This window comes from Nycticebus coucang, chromosome 3, assembly GCF_027406575.1.
Source record: "Nycticebus coucang isolate mNycCou1 chromosome 3, mNycCou1.pri, whole genome shotgun sequence".
Taxonomy (NCBI): Eukaryota; Metazoa; Chordata; class Mammalia; order Primates; family Lorisidae; genus Nycticebus; species Nycticebus coucang.
Window position 1 is genome coordinate 72,438,922 of NC_069782.1, and position 19,030 is coordinate 72,457,951.

Sequence of the window (19,030 nt, forward strand, 5' to 3'; positions counted from 1 at the left end):
GCAGAAATAGGCGCCCTATGTTCTCAGCCTTTTCCCATCCTGTCATTTTCTCAGACCTGCAGGCCTCAGGGCCCCAGGCTCCTCCTGGGTGGGGTGGAGGCAGCAGCTTCAGAGGCCCCATCACCTTCCAGGCTCCTGGCCAGCATTCTGCATCCCCAGGAGAAAGGGACACGTGGCATGTTTTGGAGTCAGGGGTTGGCTTCCTGTCTCACAGGGGTTTGGAAGTTGGGGGCCATCCATGCTGAGCCAAAGCCCAGTTGTCAAGCACTTTTGATCTGCTGTCCACCAGGAACAAGGAGACATAGCAGTGGCCTTGGCCCCTAGGCCCTGGGAGGGAAGGCATCGGCAGCTAAGGTCCAGAGGCTCCGCCATCCCCCCAGTAGGAAATCGCCCTCAAGGGGCTGTATGGCCCCACTGATATATGCAAACCCACCAAGCCCTGTTTGTCCCCGCCTGTGCCCAGGCTGGCTCTGCCCCTTCCTCTAGCATGTACACTCTGCCGTGGACATATTATAGGCCGTGCGTGTGGGCGCCCTCAATGGGCAGGGGTGGGCGGCTCAGGGCACACTTTGCGGTCCTGCCCCATCCTCTGGCGCGGACGCTTTTGTCTTTGTATCTTTGCATCCTTTGTAATGAAACATAATAAAAATCCAATGTTTTCGTCTTTGCTTCTTCCCAGTTTTTCCTTTCCTCCCCTCCCTTGGGGATGGGCATGGCAGAGGCCTCTGGCATGAGCCTCCGCCTCTTTGAAGATACTCTGCACACCAGGCTGGAGGAGAGATCCTTAAACTTGGGGTAGTGACTGAGAACCTCATCCCCCACAATTCCAGGGCAGACAATGCAGTGAGGGTCTCAGTCACCATGGCTGGGATCTCAGCCAGTAACCAAAAATGGATGGGATGCACCAGCAGACCTGGGGACTGGATAGTCCCCAGCAGGCCACGGGGCTCTGGCCTGCCAGAAAGGGGTGTTAGCAGCAGCTGGAGCTGCAGGTTCCCACTAGCCAAGGTATCACTTTGGGATCCCTTAGCCTAGCCCTCCCCCAGAGGTCTATCCCTACCATCTCTCCCTACAGCAGAGACCACAGCCACCACTCCCCTGCACCACTTTATTTTGTCCTCTCTGAGCTCTTGCTTTCCCCCAGGCCAGCTGCTCCTCTGGGCTGGGTGCTGAGGCCCCACCCAGACACAGTCCCTACCCCAGGCCCTAGGCCTGCCGCAACTGGTGAGTCTCGTAGTCCTCAGGAATGGTGTCTGCAGAAAGAGGGCAGGAGGGCAGATTAAGAGGGTTGGCGGGGGCATGTGGGGCAGGCCCCACCAGTGGCCTCACATGCTCTCGGCTTACCATTGCAGCGGTACCGCAGGTTGGCCCAGATGATATTCTCCTGAGAGAAGCAGAAGACCCCTAGACGGCCACCCCGCATGGTCGTGTCCAAGATCACATTGCTGTCAGCCACCAGCTCAGGGCCCTCATAGAATCGCACCCTAAGGGTCAGAGACAGTGACGCCCTCCGTGACTGGGCTGCATTCAGAGGTGCCTATTGGCTTCAAAGCAGGTTGGGCCCCTCACCTGGGTGGGCCTCAGTTTCCCTGTGTGAGGATGGACACCAAGGGCCCTGCACGCATGAGGTGCTAAGCAGAGCATCTGGGCTTCCTAACAGCACGGAACAAGGATTAAGAAATGTGGATAAGGCCCTACCTTCTAGATGAGACTCCACTGTGTGCTGCCTAGCACAGATTGATCCTGACTGCCCCATATCATTCTTGTACAGACAAGGGGACTGAAACCCAGAGGCCTCCACTCCTGCAGCTAGGGCAGAGCAGGGACTCCCACCCAGGCCTGTGTGTCCCTAGCCTAGTCTATTGGCAGAGAATGGGGTCCCCACCTGATGTAGCCCACTTGGGGCCGGTGCTGCAGGAACCAACGGTAGGATGTCTTGTCCTTCCAGCCCACGTTGCGGGGGTCCTTCCACAGCAGCCGCACCTGAGATGCTGTGTCCCCAGTGTGCCACAGAGCATTCCGCAGCTGCTCCCCGGGACCTGTGGAAGACTTCACTGCCTGCCAACACCCAGGGAAAGGGGAGTCAGAGGCCTCACAGGCCACCAGGGACCCCCTAGAACCCTACCTGGGAAGTTGCAGGTGGTGGAGCATTGGGAGAGGCTGGATAGGAGACCCACAAGAAACCTTGGGGAGCCAAGTGGGCACTTGGGGATATGGGGATATAGGTCATGGAGCTAACAGTGTGTCTGGGGGTTCGTGAGAGGATTTGAAAGTCTAGAAAGGTTTGGGGTCTGGAAGATTTTGGGGGAGATCTGCATGAGGATTTGATGATCTATAGGTTTGTCCATGGGATAAATGAGTCTAGAGCATTTGAGGATTTGAGGAATTTGCTGGAGGATTTCAGCAATATAATGAGGCCTGGGGAGTCTGCAGGAAGACTTGGAGACTAAGAGGAAATTGGAGCACCGTGAGAGGGTTTGGGGCTCCAAAGGAAGAACAGAGGGAGGCCAGGGTATGTTTGAGGCTTTGTAGGACTGGAGAGGATTTGGGGCCTGTGGAAATTCAGAGGAGAGCTTTGAGATCCGTAGCGTGAAACTAGGAGGCTGTAAAAGCATTTGGGTGGTTTATGGGCAGGGCCTAGCCAGGCACCTTGAGCTGGATGCCTGGTTCAGCCACAGCGCGGAAGGGATTTGCCTGCCAGTATGTTTGCTCCATCTGCTTCCACATGACCACATAGAAACTGGAGCTGTCCTGATAGCCAAAGATGAAGCCTGCATAGTCGTCATCCGTTGCCGTGTTCACATGAAACGTGCCCTCAAAGTCCACACCATTGAAGGCGGTGTAACCTGGGGAGAGAGAGCAATGGTGCTTTGCAACACTAGACCCCACCTGTGGACCTTCCCTCCAGAGTCCAAATCTGCCCTCTGGGCCCAGATTTCTCCCGACCAGCCCCATCCACACACCCTCAGCCCAGGAAGGGCCACGGTCTGGGATCTACCATTGGTCACGCTCCTCCAAAGTTCAGGCCCACTCTAGCCCCGCCCTCCTCTGGCCACTACCGGCTCCCAGCACAGCCATGCTCTTCCTCGCTTCTCACCCACAGCCAGGCCCGGGTCACTGTTCATTGTCTGCACGATCTCCATCCCCTTATGTGGTCAAAGAAAGTTGGGTCTCAGGCTGGCTGTGGTCATGGCTCCCTGTCCCAGCTTAGGCCCCACAGTGGGGATTCTGGGCTCCTCTCTTCCCCCATATGGGCCCTGCCCCTACCTGGTTGAGAACCACCCAGTTGGGATCAATCTGTGCGTCACCCTCCGGGTCCAGCACGACCGTCTGGAAGGCCCGGAAGTCAGTAAGGGTGACCTCGGCATTCTCTGGACACACATCGATCTTGTCTACCACCTTGTCTGCGTCGAAGTCGCCCTGGCACACGTCTCCCACACCGTCCCCTGAAAGGAGGTGGGATCAGCGCTAGGCCCCGCCTCATGTCAGGCCACGCGCACCCCAGACACCGCCCTTGCCCACAACGTCTTAGCCCACCTAGGGCCCCTCCCCAGTTTCCCCACCTTGGCCCCTCCTCCACCACAGGCCCCACCCCCGTCGTACTGTCGGCGTCCTCCTGGCCAGGATTGGACACCAGGCGGCAATTATCCCGACTGTCGGGCACTCGGTCATTGTCGTCGTCTTCATCACAGGCGTCACCCTGGCCATCGTGGTCTGTGTCTTGCTGAGCACTGTTGGGCACCGTGGGGCAGTTGTCCATAGAGTCCTGATACCCATCCCCATCCCTAGAGTGGGTAGAGGTAGGACAGAGAAACAATGAGATCCTCAGAGGGTTTTGTCAGGGACAGCTGACACCCACCTCAGGTGGCCTCCTTACTGGTCTTGATCACTGTCACAAGCATCTCCCACAAAGTCATGGTCCACATCACTCTGTGGGGGGGAGAGGACAAGAGTCAACAATGAGGGCAGAAGAACTCAGAACCCACCCACCCCCAGCTGCATAGTCAAGATCCTCCTGACTCTAAGGAAAGACCCACCCTAGTCCCTGCTGGGACTGGGAGGTCATTCATCTGGCAGGGTGGGATGCTCTAAGCTGGGCTGTAGTGAGACTAAGCCAGCCTGCGGATCACCAGGGGTGGAAAAAGAGGGAGGAGCCAAGTATGGCTTGCCCTCACCTGGTCCTGGTTGCTCTTCTGGGGACAGTTGTCACAAGCATCCCCTATACCATCACCATCACTGTCCTTCTGGTCTGAGTTAGGTGTCCTAGGGCAGTTGTCCACGTGGTTTCGGATCCCTTCAGGAACCATAGGGGCAAGACAGGAACCCCATGATTGAGACCAGGCCAGAATGGCTTCATGAGGGCAGTTTCATGGTGACTTAAATGGATGGTTGGTGAGGGAACTGGCTCTCACTTTCAGGGGCAGCTCAGCTGGGTGTCCTATGTGTATGCCACTCAGATCTATGCTCCCAGATGTAAAATGGCACCTTCCAGGCCCAAAACCCAAGCTCATATCTCTGTCCTTTTACTTTATCCCTGCAGGGCACCTTCCCCTCCAAACGTCCCTGCCTTTCCCCAGCCTTACAGCCTTGATAGCATTTTTCTGCCTACCCCAGCCTGGTCCATGGTCCACGGCCCAGGGTGCCCTAGGCGAGGTCATGGATCTGGATTCCAAGACCCACCTAACCCTGCACTGGAGCTAAAGCCGGCCTTTCAGTGCCTGCCACCTCTTCCCCACCCATCCCCATGCTCACGGTCGCCATCGATGTCATCATCGCAGACATCACCCCTGCCGTCCTGGTCTTTGTCTTTCTGGTCATCATTTTTCTGGGATGCACAGTTGTCGCATGCATCTCCCCACTTGTCCCCATCTGTGTTGCGCTGGTCTGGGTTCCTCACCAGAGGGCAGTTGTCCTGGGGAACAGGGTGGGTTATGAATGGTCAGTTTGGAAGGGGCATAAATCACTCCCAGAACGCCTCATTTTCAAGACCCCGCCTCCTCTCCAGGCAACGCTCACCCCTCGCGGACCTCTGAGACCGTGCCACCCGCCCAATCCACACCCCACCCAGTCTCCCCAGGCCCTGCCCATAGGCCCACCCCCTCATTGGGGACTCCGTCCCCGTCGGCATCTGGGTCACAGGCGTCTCCGATGCCATCCCGGTCCACATCCTCCTGTCCTGAGTTGGGGACCGTCCTGCAGTTGTCCTAGGGGCGGGCACAACGGGAGTGAGGAGTGTGACCAGGTAGTCCCACCTGCTTTCCTTCCTGGTCACACCCTCCCCGATCCTGCCCACCTTGCGGCACTGCAGCTCTGGGCACCGCAGCTTCTCGTCTGGAAAGCCGTCCAGATCGGTGTCACGTCCACAGAGGATCCCATTGCCGGCCCAGCCGACTGCGCACTGCGAGGTAGAGTGAGTGCCCCGTGAGTGATCGCTCTCTGAAGCCTTCTCTCAGGCCCCCCAGCCCGCACTCACCACGCAGGACCGCGAGCCGTCGCGCTCCAGGACACAGTCGGCCTTGTCATGGCACTGACTGGGCGAGCCGTCCGGGCAGAGGCGCTGTTGGCGCCGGTGGCAGCCAGATGCTTGGTCGCCCACGAAGCCGGGCTGGCACGGGCCGCACTGGAACGAGCCCTACGTCCCAAGTTGCAGGCGGTCAGCATTGACTACCCGCCCCATCTCTGTAACTCCCGCTTTCCTTAGTCCCTTTCTGGCAGGCTTACCCGGGTGTTGATGCACACAGAGTTGGGGACGCAGTTATGTTGGCTGGTCTCACACTCGTTAATGTCCGTGCAAATCTAGGAGAGGGGTACTCACAGGCCACCGCCCCACCTCCCATTGGTTCACACCTTCTCTGAATCCTCCCTCACCTCTCCATGGTGCCCCAACCCCCCATCAGCCCTGACGCGGCTGACCCTTCCCCTTCTCTCCTGGAGCCAAGCTGGAAAAAGGCGCGAAGCTGGAGGACGAGTTTACTGAACAAAATGGGTAAACTCCCTTTATCCACCTTCCCTTCTACTGCAAAGTGCCCTCCCTCGCCCCTCACCTGCTTGTTGGCCTTGGCGAAGGCTAGCCCCACGCCCTCATGGGTGGGGCCGCTGTACCCGGGCGGGCAAGCCTCGCAGCGGAAGCCGGGGCTGGTGTTGATGCAGCGGACCCGGGGGAAGCAGGGGTGAGCGTTGCACTGAGGGATGAAGGGCCACGGAAGGTCAGGGGACTCCCAGCGGACCTCGATAGCCGCACCTCAGGGGACCCCGGATTTGAAAACTTCAAGGGCCATCAGCCAGCACTTAGAGCGGGATGCCATGTGGGACAGAGGCGATCGTCCCAGGGATCAGATGAGATTTTGCCTTGATGGTGGCACGACCGCGATCGGGTTCGGAGAGGGGTGTTACTGGAGGGGACTGTTCCCTTGCAGGCAGGGGTTGGGATTATGAGGGCGGGCATCCCCAGCCGACCAGGGGAGTGGCCGTCGGGGCGTGCGTGCCAGGGGGCGGTGGGGTCGCCCGGACGGGTGCAACCTGGCAGTGGAAGGATTGTTGACACTGGCGAGCCCCTGCTGTGATGAGGGTACTAGGGACGGACCACCCCCTGTAATGAGGGAGTTGGGGTGGGCGTCGCTAGCGATGGAGAGGGATGTCCCGCCTGGTGTCCGGGTTGGTGGGGTGGTCCCAGTGGACTTCCCCCTGAGGTGGGGAAGTCGTCCGCAAGTGTGCCCCCGGCAGTAGGAGGCTCACTCGTCGGAGCCAGCACCTCCACTGGAGCAGGGGGTAGCTTGGGTTGCGGGAGGCTGTTGCGGGGTGGTAGAGGGGATCGTCAGGGCAGTGGGGTGTCAGGGCCGGCGCACCTCGTTGACGTCGGTGCAGTACGAGCCGTTGCCCGTGAAGCCCTCGGGGCAGGGGCCGCAGCGCGCGCCACTGGACGTCTGCGTGCAGGCCACTCCGGGGAAGCAGAAACCCGGCGCGCAGTGCAGCAGGGGCCGCACGCTCAGGCCGGGGGTACGCGCAGGCTGCATCCCTGCGGGGGCGGGGCAAGGCTAATAGAGGCCACGCCTAGGGCGGAGCCTATAGAGACCACGCCCCCTGGCCGAGGGCAGACCCTCTCCACAAGGCAAGACTACACACTCTGCCACCCTACACTCTGCCAGCTCCATCTCTCTGGTCTGTCAGCGTCTCTGCGCGATCCTCTTTTCCACCTCTCCCCGCAGTGTCTGTCTGCTTCCCTGCATCTCACACATGGCCTGTCTCTGTTTCCCCTCCCTGATCATTTCTCTCCGGCTCTTTCTTCCCATCTCTTGTCTCTCCCTCCCGTTCATTCCCTACCGCCCCAGCCGTGCCTACCACACGCGTCACACTCCATCACCGTGTTTTTCAGGAACGTGATCTCCTTGACCTGCGGGAGTTGGGTGGGGATCAGCAGCGCTCCATGCCTCTCCTACTCCCTGGGATCTCTCTTCTCCCTGCCCCGGACTCACTTTCCAAACTCCTTCTCCCCACGACCCCCCTCCAACTTCCTTAAGCCTCTCTTGCCTGGGACTCCGTACTTTCAGACCCTCTACTCTCCCAGCTCCTCTCCTCCTTTCCCGGAATCCCAGGATCTCTCTCCCCTCCCCTACACTCCCTGTCCGCCAACCTCGCACCTGCTGCCTCAGCAGCTCGCGTACATCCTGGAGCGCCGCATTGGTCTCCTGCAGCTCGCGCAGCATCTGCGGGGCCAAGTCTGAGCCTGCATCGACAGGGGGCGCTGATGAGGCGTCAGGGCATTGGACCCTGCCACCATCCCCTGCTGCCCCAGCCGTCGCGGGGATCTCCGACGCCCACTCTGCTCCTCCAGCCTGCTTTCTCCGCCCCGCACGTCCCAGCGAACACTCCGGGAGCAGCCCCAAGGAGCGGGGACCCCAGGCCTCTCATGGATCTTTTTGCCCGTTTGGGGGCCGGGTGCACGGCGTGGGCACTAAAGCGGCTTACCTATAGGGATCTGGGCCTGGCCGGACACGCCAAGGACGGTCAAGGTCAGCAGGAGAACGCCTGCGGCGGTCGGGGCCATGGCGGCAGTGGGGCGCTGGATGGAGTCTCGCTTTCTGCCGCCCACGAGGCCTGCGGGGCCTATTTATCCCCGCGGTACGGCCAGCCCCCGGGTCGGCCCACCGCAGTCCTGCCCAGCGTCCAACTGCAAGGTAAACAGAGGGCGCTGGCCTCTGCATTCAGGGCCCCGCCCGGACTGTCCGGCGGAGTCGCCCGTGAGTAAATTGCACAGGGTGAGGAAATAAGTCTGGGGAACCGTAGAGAGGGCTGGTGGGGCGGAGAGTCAGGTGGGACCACCCCCCTCCCCACCCTTTCATCCACTTATTTATTGAGAGCTTGCTGTGTGCCCTGCCTGGGATACAGATGCAAACAAAGTGGGCTCGGAGGCAGCCTCTGGGCTCACATTTGGGGAAATGAAGCAACCAGCGTCTGAAGGTTTAGGACTTACCCTCTGGGTCAACCTGACTGGCCCTCCACTCCCTTCTCATTTGCTTCCAAGCCAGGCAAATGAAGTCTGTGTCTCAGCTTCCTCTCTTACACAATGGTGGTAATTAAGTATCACTGTTAATGATGATTATTACTGGAGAGCTGGGGACCAGCTGGTGAGGATGGGGACCATGCCAAGGGCCTGCCCCTGGGTCCCCCACTCTTGAGGATTGCAAGTGACTCTTCCCACCTCATTGCTAGATTGCTGGTGGTTCCCGTCTTCCTTATGATCCTTTGGCTAGTGGGTGGGTGGGGTATGACACCAGACTGGCACCTCTTTGAGCGTTTGTTATCTGATTTGCAAATTGGAACACCCTCAGGACTTCTGCCTTTGCAGTCTTCTCTGCCTGGAATACCCTTCCCTGCATCTCCCCCTAGCCTGGCTATGGAGTGTGGATGGGGGATTGCTGGGTGGGGGTTCACTCAGCTTTTCAATCTGTGCAATGGGATGCGAGCTCCCTCAGAGGGGAGCAAGTTAAAGGGCTCTGGCAGGAGAAGGTCCAATGGGGGCTCAGGCTTCTGTTTGTCAAGGCTGTGCCATGCCTTCCAAGCTGTGCTCCAGCTGCTGTGGGAACAGTCTGTAATAAAAATAAAAATTACTGCTAATCGGGAAAATTGTCCCTCCCAGGCCAGCCATGCTCTAAGAGCTACAAAACACCTCGGCCTTCTGGAATTGGTTAACCCTCTTCACCCCTGTTTTCCAGTAGTCAAAGCCTCAATTCTATAGACAGGGACACTGAGGCCAAGAGGAGTGGCCTAAGGTCAAGGCACAGGGCAAGGGTGAAGCCAGAGTCACAGCCAGATCTGATTTCCTGGGAGGCTACAGAGAAGTCACTGTGGGTTCCTGGAGGAGGTGGCCAGGAGACATAAAGGAAAGAGAGGACTCAGGTCAGTGCAGGAAAAGATAGGACTGAGATCATACTTTGGATGAGAAGTGTGTGGAACCTAGAGGTGGAGAAATTTCCAGGCACATTCATTGTTCCATACATGTGCCTTGCTCACTTACAATGTATCATGTCCTGTGCTGGGCACTGAGGACACAGAGGGAGCAAGCCAGACACAGCTCTTCCTTCATGGGAAACGCAAATTGGTGGGGAGCTACACAATCCCCCAGTAGGACCATGGTTGTGATGGGGGATACACAGGCAATAGTAGGGAGCCCTGGGGAGATGACCCAGTTGAAGGGGGTAGGAGGAAGACAGGCTGGACTTCTGGAGGAGAAGGGAACACCAAGCTGGGACCGGGAAGATGAGGAAAACACAGTAAAGAGGTAGTAAAAAGGTGTTCCAGGTAGAGGGAACAGCATAGGCAGAGGCCCTGAGGCAAGAATGAGCCTGGTCTGCTGGATGGATGGACTTCGGGGTGACAAGATCTTGGGGCTCAGGCAGAAGCAGGAGATGAGGATGTGGAAGGGCAGTGCCAGTACTGTGGGACTCAAGAGGTCTTCCAAAGGCAATGGGGAAACATAGAAGGTGAGTGAAGAGAGGGCAGGCCTAGAAGGAGAGGCTGGATGGGAGCAGCCAGCCCCAGCCTGATCATTTCCAGTGAAGCTCATTCTCTGACAGTGCCTGCCCTGCCTGCTGCCTGTGTTGGGGCCATGAGCTCACCTCCTGTTTTCCTTGGCGTCCAGCACACCTGGGGGCCGCTCCCCATTGGTCCTGGAATTCTCAGGATAGCCACAGCTCCGGCAGGGCCTGTGGGCTGGCATGTGCTGCATGGAGCTAGGACAAGTGTATATGGAAGCCAGGCCCCTGCCATAGGCCAGGCACAGGGCTGGGGCTTGGATACAGGTGGCCTAATCTGTGGCCAGGCTGTGGGGAGATGTAGAGGAAGGGCATTCCAAGAAGAGGGCACTGCAAAGGCAGAGGTCCTGGGGGTGTCCCAATTTGCAAATCAGACATCAGAAGTCCAGAGAGGGGTCAGGCTGGTGTCATGCTTCTGTCTTCTGGGTCCCACAAGCCCCCTTATGCCCCTTCTAGGCAGCAGGGTCTTCCTTCTGTGCTACATTGACCCTCATCTAACAGAATAAATCTCTCTAGGTGTCCTTCGACGTTGTACAAGGACAAGCCAACTCATACAACCATCTCCATCCTTCAAGGTCCAGCTATGAAACCTCCTCCAATGATCCCTCTGGAAGGGGGGGCTCCCAAGGGCCTTTACTGATGCAGAGAGGGCAGGTTGGGTTGGAGGGTTTGGTAAGCTGGGATGGCCACTCTATGAGTAGTGTAATATCATATATATATATGTATTTTTTTTTTTTTTTTGAAACAGAGACTCAAGCTGTGGCCCTGGGTAGAGTATCGTGACATCACAGCTCACAGCAACCTCAAACTCCTGGACTCTCCTGCCTCTGCCTCCCAAGTAGCTGGGACTATAGGCCCCTGCCACAATGCCCGGCTATTTTTTGGTTGCAGTCGTGCCATGTTATTGTTGTTTGGTGGGCCCGGGCTGGATTCGAACCCTCCAGCTCAGGCGTACGTGGCTGGTGCCTTAGCCACTTGAGCCACAGGCGCCGAGCCATAATATTGTTATTATTATAATTAATGTTGCATCATTGCTATTAACAGTAGTAAGCCCTGGCACCTCTGTACTTGATACAACAGGGAAGATAGGGATCACATGGTCTGGGTTCAAACGTCAGCCAAGAATGGCCTTGCTATGTGACTTAGAGCAATTGCTTGACCTCTCTGTGCCTCAGTTTTCCTCATCTGTAAAATGGGGGTGATCATTGTTGAAAGGATTGAATGAGCTGACCCATGGGAATCCTTGAGCCCAGTGCCCAGCCCCAATACTAGCCTGCTTATATGATATGAAACTTACACACGGTGGCATGGTGGCTCATGCCTGTAATCCTCGCACTCTGGGAGGCTGAGGAGTATGGATTGCCTAAGCTCACAAGTTTGAGACCGGCCTGAGATAGAGCGAGACCTTGTCTCTGAAAAATAGCCAGACACTGTGGCGGGCGCCTGTAGTCCCAGCTACTTGGGAGGCTGAGGCAGGAGAATCACTTGAGCCCAAGAGTTTGAGGTTGCTGTGAGCTGTGACGCCACAACACTCTACCGAGGGCGACAAAGTGAGACTCTGAAAAAAAAAGAAATACACAGGGCCACTTACATCTTATTCATAATTTACTCAGAGGGGAGACAAGACAGCTTGAGGTCACACAGCCAGAATTAGAACTGGGGAATGCAAGGCACCCCCTCCCCCAAGCCCTTCACACCCACCATCCCTGCCTTTGCACAGAATCCAGACAAGAAATGCTGGCCTGAGCCCCTCATTAGCAGTAATGCCTCTGCTGCCTGGGACTCCTGGCCTGAGCCTTTGGCAGGCGCACCAGTCAGCCTCCCTTCCCACCAGGCCCAGTGGTTTCAGGAGGCCAGCCAGGCTAGGGAAGAGGTACTGGTGCCTGCATGATGGGGCCCCTGGGTCCCTTTCAGGCAGACGCCTACTGGGCCAGGAGACGTGTGGGCGCCCCCAGCTCTCTGCCTCCTGCCTGGTTGCCTCCCCTTGTGAATCCAGAGGGAAAGTATGTTGGGAAGGCAACTGCCCTGCCCTGGGCGGGCCCACCACAGGCCCTGCGTCTGGGGAATTCATCAGGGCAGCAAGGGAGGGCCTCTTGGCTACCTCTGCATCCTCAGCCAAGGAGCCCAACCCATTGTGCCTCAGACAGCCACACTGGATGCAGCTCTCCAGAAGGGTCAAATGGCGGGGTGAAGGTGGAGGTATTCCAGGCACTGAAGTCTGGCAGAAGCACCCCGATTTGCTTTGTGACCTCCAGCATGCTGCCTCCTCCCCCATTCTCTTTTTATCCCTGCCTGTGGCCCCAATTCCATCCCAGGCTCCCCGCTGGATAGTGATAAAGGAAGACATAACAATAAATATCATGGCTATGATGTTATTGAGCAAGTGGCAAATGCTCAACGCCTTGTGAGGATTTTCTCTGTCTGTCCTCCCTGAAGCCCCAGAAACTTGTCGTGGGAGGCAGCAGGACTCCGTGATAAAGGTCTTGGTCTCTGGCATCAGGGGCTTGAGTTTCGTATCCCAGCTCTGATGTGGGACCTGAAGCAAGATATTTAACCTCTCAGTGCCTTAGTTTCTTCCTCTTTTTTTTTTCTTCCTTTTTGCCACCTTCAAAAGTTTGTTTATAGGCGGCACCCGTAGCTCATTGGGTAGGGTGCCAGCCACATACATCGGCCTGGTAGGTTTGAACCAGCCCGGGCCAACTAAAAACAACAAAGACAACTGCAACAAAAATGTAGCCAGGCTTTGTGGCGAGTGCCTGTAGTCCCAGCTACTTGGGAGGCTGAGGCAAGAGAATCGCTTAAGCCCAAGAGTTTGAGGTTGCTGTGAGCTGTGTGATGCCACGGTGCTCTACCCAGGGCAACAGCTGGCAGCTCCTGTGGCTCAAAAGAGTAGGGCGCTGGCCCCATGTGCTGGAGGTGGTGGGTTCAAACCTCAGCCCCGGCCAAAACTGCAAAAAAAAAAAAAAAAGTTTGTTATAATGTAAATTGTTACTTCTTTTTTTTTTTTTTTTGTAGAGACAGAGTCTCACTGTACCGCCCTCGAGTAGAGTGCCGTGGCATCATACGGCTCACAGCAACCTCTAACTCCTGGGCTTACGCGATTCTCTTGCCTCAGCCTCCGGAGCAGCTGGGACTACAGAGGTTAGTGTAGTGAAGAGTTGCTTCAGGAAAGAATTTCACTATGAACTGATTGGAGTTTCAAGATGAGGCATTTGCTGAGTACTGATTTTCCCTCCCTCTCTTCCTTTCTTCTTTGCTTTCTTTCCTCTCTTCGAGACAGGGTATCACTCTGTTGCCCAGGCTGGAGTGCAGTGGTGCAATCACAGCTCACTGCAACCTCAAACTCCTGGGCTCAAGTGATCCTCCCTCCTCAACTTCTCAAGTAGCTGGGACTACAGGGGCACACTGTCATGCTAATTTTATTTTGTTTGAGAGAGAGTCTCAGTCAGTCTGCCCTGGTGTTGATTACTATGGTGTCATAGCTCACAGTCACCTCAAACTCTTGAACTGAAGTGATTCTCTTGCCTCAGCCTCCCTACTAGTTGGAACCACAGGCACCTTGCCACAACACCAGGCTAGATTTTTTTTTTTTTTTTTTTTTGTAGAGACAGAGTCTCACTTTATGGCCCTCGGTAGAGTGCCGTGGCCTCACACAGCTCACAGCAACCTCCAGCTCCTGGGCTTAAGCGATTCTCTTGCCTCAGCCTCCCGAGTAGCTGGGACTACAGGCGCCCGCCACAACGCCCGGCTATTTTTTGGTTGCAGTTTGGCCGGGGCCGGGTTTGAACCCGCCACCCTCGGTATATGGGGCCGGCGCCTTACCGACTGAGCCACAGGCGCCGCCCACCAGGCTAGATTTTTAAAGATGGGAACTTGCTCTTGCTCAGGCTGGTCTTGAACTCCTGAGTTCAAGCAATCCACCAGCTTCGGCCTCCCAGAGTGCTAGGATTAAGGCATGAGCCATCACACCAGGCCTCACCAAGCTAATTTTAAATTTTTAAAAAGGTTTTTTGTAGGGCGGCGCCTGTGGCTCAGTGGGTAGGGTGACAGCTCCATAGACTGAGGGTGGTGGGTTCGAACCCAGCCCCGGCCAAACTGCAACAAAAAATAGCCAGGCATTGTGGGGGGCACCTGCAGTCCCAGCTACTTGGGAGGCTGAGGCAGAAGGATCACCTAAGCCCAAGATTTGGAGGTTGCTGTGAGCTGTGATGCCACGGTACCCTATTGAGGGCGACAAAGTGAGACTGTCTCTAAAAAAAAAACAAAAAACCTTTTTTGTAGAGACAGGGTCTGCTTCTTGAGAATGATCTTACATGGCTCTCATCTTTATGATTTTCCAGGAATAACTAACTATGGTAAGAAGAACAAACACCACATTTAATGAGAGTTTGTGTGGAAGAGTAAAACAAGCTGTGTCTGTGTTACTAGGGGAGGAGAGCGCCTTCAGCACTAACTGTAGAAGTTTTGTTCTCTCCCTCAGTCCCTGTGTGTAATGAAGTGAAAAAATGGAAATGCCTAAAGTTTTGTGCAATGTAACTGCAGCAGTAAAAACCAAAGTGGATCTTAACACTAAGAAATGATAAATACTTGAGGTGATAGACACCCCACTTGTGTTGATTTGATTGATACACATTGCATGCCTGTATCAAAACATCACATGGACCCTATAAATATGTACAACTGTTAGGTACTTATAATAATTAAAAATAAAAAATTAGGGTGCAGTGCCTGTGGCTCAAAGGAGTAGGGCGCCGGCCCCATATGCCGGAGGTGGTGGGTTCAAGCCCAGCCCCGGCCAAAAACTGCAAAATAAATAAAATAACAAATTAGGCTGGGCATGATGGCTCACACCTGTAATCCTAGCACTCTGGGAGGCCGAGGTGGGCAGATCACTTGAGCTCAGGGGTTTAAGACCAGCCTGTGCAAGAGGGAGACCCCGCTCTACTAAAAATAGAAAAGGTAGCCAAGGGTGATGGTGTGCCTGTAGTCCCAGCTACTCAGGAAGCTGAGACGAGGATCTCTTGAGTGCAGGAGTTTGAGGTTGCAGTGAGCTGTGATGATGCCACTGCACTCTGCACAGGGTGACAGAGTGAGACTCTATCTCAAAAAAAAAAAAAAAAGGAAAGCACTGAGTCCTCAATCAGTGTCAGCTGTTAATATCCCCAGTTTACAGAATGGCAAACTGAGACTCTGTGAGGCAAGTCTGTCCTGTCTTCTCAAGTTGGGAACTGATGCTCAAAGAGGGAAGTCACCTCCTACCCCTGCCAAAAGACAAGGAGAAGGCCTCCCACCCATGTTCTGCAGCTCCTTCTGGAGAGGATGCAGGGACTGGAGCCCCAGATCCCTCCATCCACCTCCTGCCCTTTCCAGCCCCCACCTGGCCCGTTAACAGGAGGCCCTTGTTCAGGCGAGTGATGGATGGAGAGAGAGGCTGAGGGCGGGGTTTGTTTACCCACCCACAGCCTGGCAGGCAGGGGCCCAGGCCTGGATAGAACAGTGAGGGAAGGTGGCTCCCAGGCAAAAAGGAGCCCCAACCCCCAAACTGGGGCATGATATGCACCAAATAAATGATGGTTGATCAGTTGGCTGAAATTAAATAACTTTATCCATTCAACAGACCCTGACTCTTGCCACACAGCCAAAGGAGTGAAGGTGATCTCAGCTTCATGGTCCTGCAGTGGGTGACCTTGAAGGGGTACAAGTGCACACAGCTGCACATAGAAGGGCCTGGCTAGGCTGAAAGAAACAGAGGCAAGGGTTAGGGAGGCCTTCTGCAGGCAAGAAATTGGTGCTGAGGCGGCACCTGTGGCTCAAGGAGTAGGGCGCCGGTCCCATATGCTGGAGGTGGCGGGTTCAAACCCAGCCCCGGCCAAAAATCACACACACAAAAAAAAAGAAATTGGTGCTGAAACCTGAACAGGAGAACAAGATCAGTGGAGACAGAAAAGAGCCCCGCAGAGGAGACTGCAAGGGCAAAGCCCAGAGTTGGCAAGTGTAGTGGCAGTAGAGATGGAGAGGTGGTGGAGGGGGGAAGGGCTGGACCACAGGGAGGTGTGTGGTGATGGAGCCCTGAGCAGGGACAGACCCTAGAGGCAAGCACTGCAAGTCCTGCCTCTCTTTACATGCTAAGCCTCCACCTGGGCTGCGACTGCTGTCTCATGTGTTGTGTCCTTAAACATGGCTCACACCTCACTGTAGCTGAGTTAGAGGTCCCCTCTAGCCTGCGCGGGGCCCTGAGTATGTTCTGTCACAGCTATAACCTTACTGCATGGCCACTGCTAGGTTTCCTGGTTTGTTTGTTTTTTTTGTAGAGACAGAGTCTCACTTTACCGCCCTGGATAGAGTGCCATGATGTCACAGGACTCACAGCAACCTCCAGCTCCTGGGCCTACATGATTCGCCTACCTCAGCCTCCTGAGCAGCTGGGACTACAGGCGCCCGCCACAGTGCCCGGCTATTTTTTCATTGCAGTTTGGCTGGGGCTGGGTTTGAACCCGCCACCCTCGGTATATGGGGCCGGTGCCCTACTCCTGGGTTATGGGGCTTCCCCCTCAGAGCCCCACAAGCCTGTTCTCTTCTGTGTCCCCAGCATCATGTGCACATGATGGAATAAATGAATGATGAATGGAGGATAGATGGAGGAGGGGTAGATGTATGTATGGATAAGCCGATGGATGGAGGGGTGGGTGGATGGATAGATGGGTAAGTGGATGGATGGATAGATAAATGTTATGTATGGATGATAGGATGGACAATGGAAAGTGGATGGATGGATGGATGGATGGATGGATAAGTGTATTCGTGGATGGGTGGGTGGATGAATGATGTATCAAAGAGCCATGAGACCACAAAAAAGAAACTATAGGACTATGGAATGAGACTCATAACATCATGTTGATGGAGCCATGGAACTGTGTAGTCCTAGGACCATGGGACCACAGAATTAGAGATCCACAAAACACAGTCAACAGAAACACAGAACCATAGGGTGGTGGAAACCAAAGGACCCTGTGCGGGATGCTATGGGGCTTCCCACAACTGAGGTGCCACCAGGATGGAGTCTCAGAGTGGACCCCAACTGAATGACCCTCTTGGCCATACCCCCACATGTTGGCTGTCAAGGAGGCTCCTAGGGGTCACAAAGTGCTTCCTTCTCCCATCTCTGGGGCAGCCACAGGAGAGAAGGACCACAACATCACCAGTGCCTACAGCCAGCCAGCTGTCAAATGCTCAGAAAGCCCCTCTGCCAGGGCCAAGTGAGGTTGTCCAGGCATCAGAAAACAGTGCCTGCCTCTGGCCAGGTGCCCCAGAACACTGAGTGCTCAGCAGCTAGTGGAAAAAGAATCAATGAGTTACTTCTACACACATCCTTTCAAAAGCCAGCAGCAACACAGCATGGAAAAATGGCTGTGCACCCCTGCTCTGTCCCCTGCAGGCCACAATGCACTAGTGAGTAAGCTACATGCTCCAAGTGCCAGGTGTCACATCCCAGCTCACATTTTTCAAGACACATCTACATATTAATAGTTCCCTTAGTACAGCTCCTTTTTGCCCAGAAGACCCTGCACCTGATGCCCAGAATAACCAGCCCATTTTAGAGAGGGAAAACTGAGGCCCAGAGGTAGAGACCATTGGCCCAGGAACACAGTGGGCTGGAGCCAAGTCCCTACTCCAAGCCTGTTTGTTCTAAATGTGAGCTCGTCAGCACCTAACAGGCTGCTGTTTAAGCTCCAGGGTCCCACTCCTGCAGCCCCAGATGTTTGCCTGCAGACATGGTACTGTGCACAAGCCAGGAGCTCAAGCCTCAGAGGTTCTGCCCTTTGATGAGCTCAGAATGTTTTGCTGGGCAGCACCTGTGGCTCAAGGAGTAGGGCGCCGGTCCCATATGCCAGAGGTGGTGGGTTCAAACTCAGCCGTGGCCAAAAATCACAAAAAAAAAAAAAAAAAAAAGAAAGAATGTTTTGCTTATAGGCCTGCATGGGAACTAAATGTGATGATAGTGAGCACACAGCTGGGACCTGGTATTGCTGATGTGAAAGGGATCTTGCCCACACCTTTCCTCCCTTTCTTATTGATGGCCAGGGAGCAGTGCTCTGATCCTCCCAAAACCCCTAGTAAGTTCTGGGACAGTTGTTCACATTTATAGTGTAGAAGGAACACGGGCATGGACAAACACAGCTAATTCTCTGTGAAATGGCAGGTTACAGGGAGAGGAAACACATCCTTCACTGGCTCAACCCAGCCAGGCAATGTGTTGGCTCAAAATGGGAAAAGCCCAGTGGCAATGCTGCCTTCAGGCATGGCTGGATCTAGAATCCCAAATGACGTCATTGGGATTTGTGTCTCTTTGGCTGTTATCTTCTTCCTTTTTTTTGACTGTAATAAATACCAAGACATAAAATATATCATCTCAATAATTTTACAGCGTACAATTCAGTAGTTTTTAGTTCCAGAACATTTTCACCCTCCTCACCCCAAGAGATACACCATTCCCATTAGCCATCACTCTCTGTTCCCCCTTCCCTGGCACCTGGCACCCACCAATCTGCTTTCCATCTCTATGTATTTATCTGTTTTGGACATTTCAGATCGATGAAGTCGTATGCTATGCAGCCTTTTGTTTCTGGCTTCTTTGATACCATGTTTTCTTTTTTTTTAGAGACAGAGTTTCACATTATCATCCTCGGTAGAGGGCCATGGTGTCACAGCTCGTAGCAACCTCCAGCTCTTGGGCTTAGGCGATTCTCTTGCCCAGGTAGCAGGGACTACAGGCACCTGCCACGACGCCCAGCTATTTTTTTGTTGCAGTTTGGCCTGGGCTGGGTTCGAATCCGCCACCCTCCGTGTGTGGGGTCAGCGCCCTACTTACTGAGCCACAGGTGCCGCCCAATATCATGTTTTTGCAGGTGTCAGTGCTTCCTTTGAGTAGTCCTGCTACAAACATTCATGTATGAGGGTTTGTTTGAATATCTCTTTTTTTTTTTTTTTGTAGAGACAGA

General features: G+C 55.0%; 1 protein-coding gene and 1 long non-coding RNA gene across 2 annotated transcripts; one reads left to right on the forward strand and one right to left on the reverse strand.

Annotated features, from left to right (window-relative positions):
- Positions 1-1,098: 1,098 nt before the first annotated feature.
- COMP (cartilage oligomeric matrix protein) lies at positions 1,099-12,515 on the reverse strand. The gene is made up of 19 exons (XM_053583768.1): positions 7,966-12,515; positions 7,638-7,723; positions 7,339-7,390; positions 6,846-7,015; positions 6,045-6,182; positions 5,722-5,796; positions 5,474-5,632; positions 5,294-5,398; positions 5,097-5,204; positions 4,753-4,912; positions 4,176-4,294; positions 3,878-3,930; positions 3,604-3,785; positions 3,268-3,446; positions 3,098-3,146; positions 2,650-2,846; positions 1,886-2,058; positions 1,345-1,484; positions 1,099-1,253 (listed from the first exon to the last, which is right to left on the reverse strand). Exons 1-19 carry the CDS (start codon positions 8,042-8,044, stop codon positions 1,207-1,209), a joined length of 2,271 nt encoding a protein of 756 aa, XP_053439743.1. The 5' UTR covers positions 8,045-12,515; the 3' UTR covers positions 1,099-1,206.
- Positions 8,125-17,307, forward strand: LOC128581225 (uncharacterized). Its single transcript, XR_008378782.1, has 3 exons — positions 8,125-8,174; positions 13,047-13,172; positions 16,343-17,307. It is a non-coding gene; the product is annotated as an uncharacterized LOC128581225 (long non-coding RNA).
- The last annotated feature ends 1,723 nt before the right edge of the window (positions 17,308-19,030 follow it).

What these genes read in the sequence shown, in the direction of transcription:
- COMP (XM_053583768.1), bottom strand. Translation starts at nt 8,044, where the DNA reads ATGGCCCCGACCGCCGCAGGCGTTCTCCTGCTGACCTTGACCGTCCTT. An exon ending in GCGAGCTGCTGAGGCAGCAG is followed by an intron (nt 7,391 to 7,637) that starts GTGCGAGGTTGG and finishes CAACTCCCGCAG; the next exon opens with GTCAAGGAGATCACGTTCCT. An exon ending in ACGGCTCGCGGTCCTGCGTG is followed by an intron (nt 5,399 to 5,473) that starts GTGAGTGCGGGC and finishes TCTACCTCGCAG; the next exon opens with TGCGCAGTCGGCTGGGCCGG.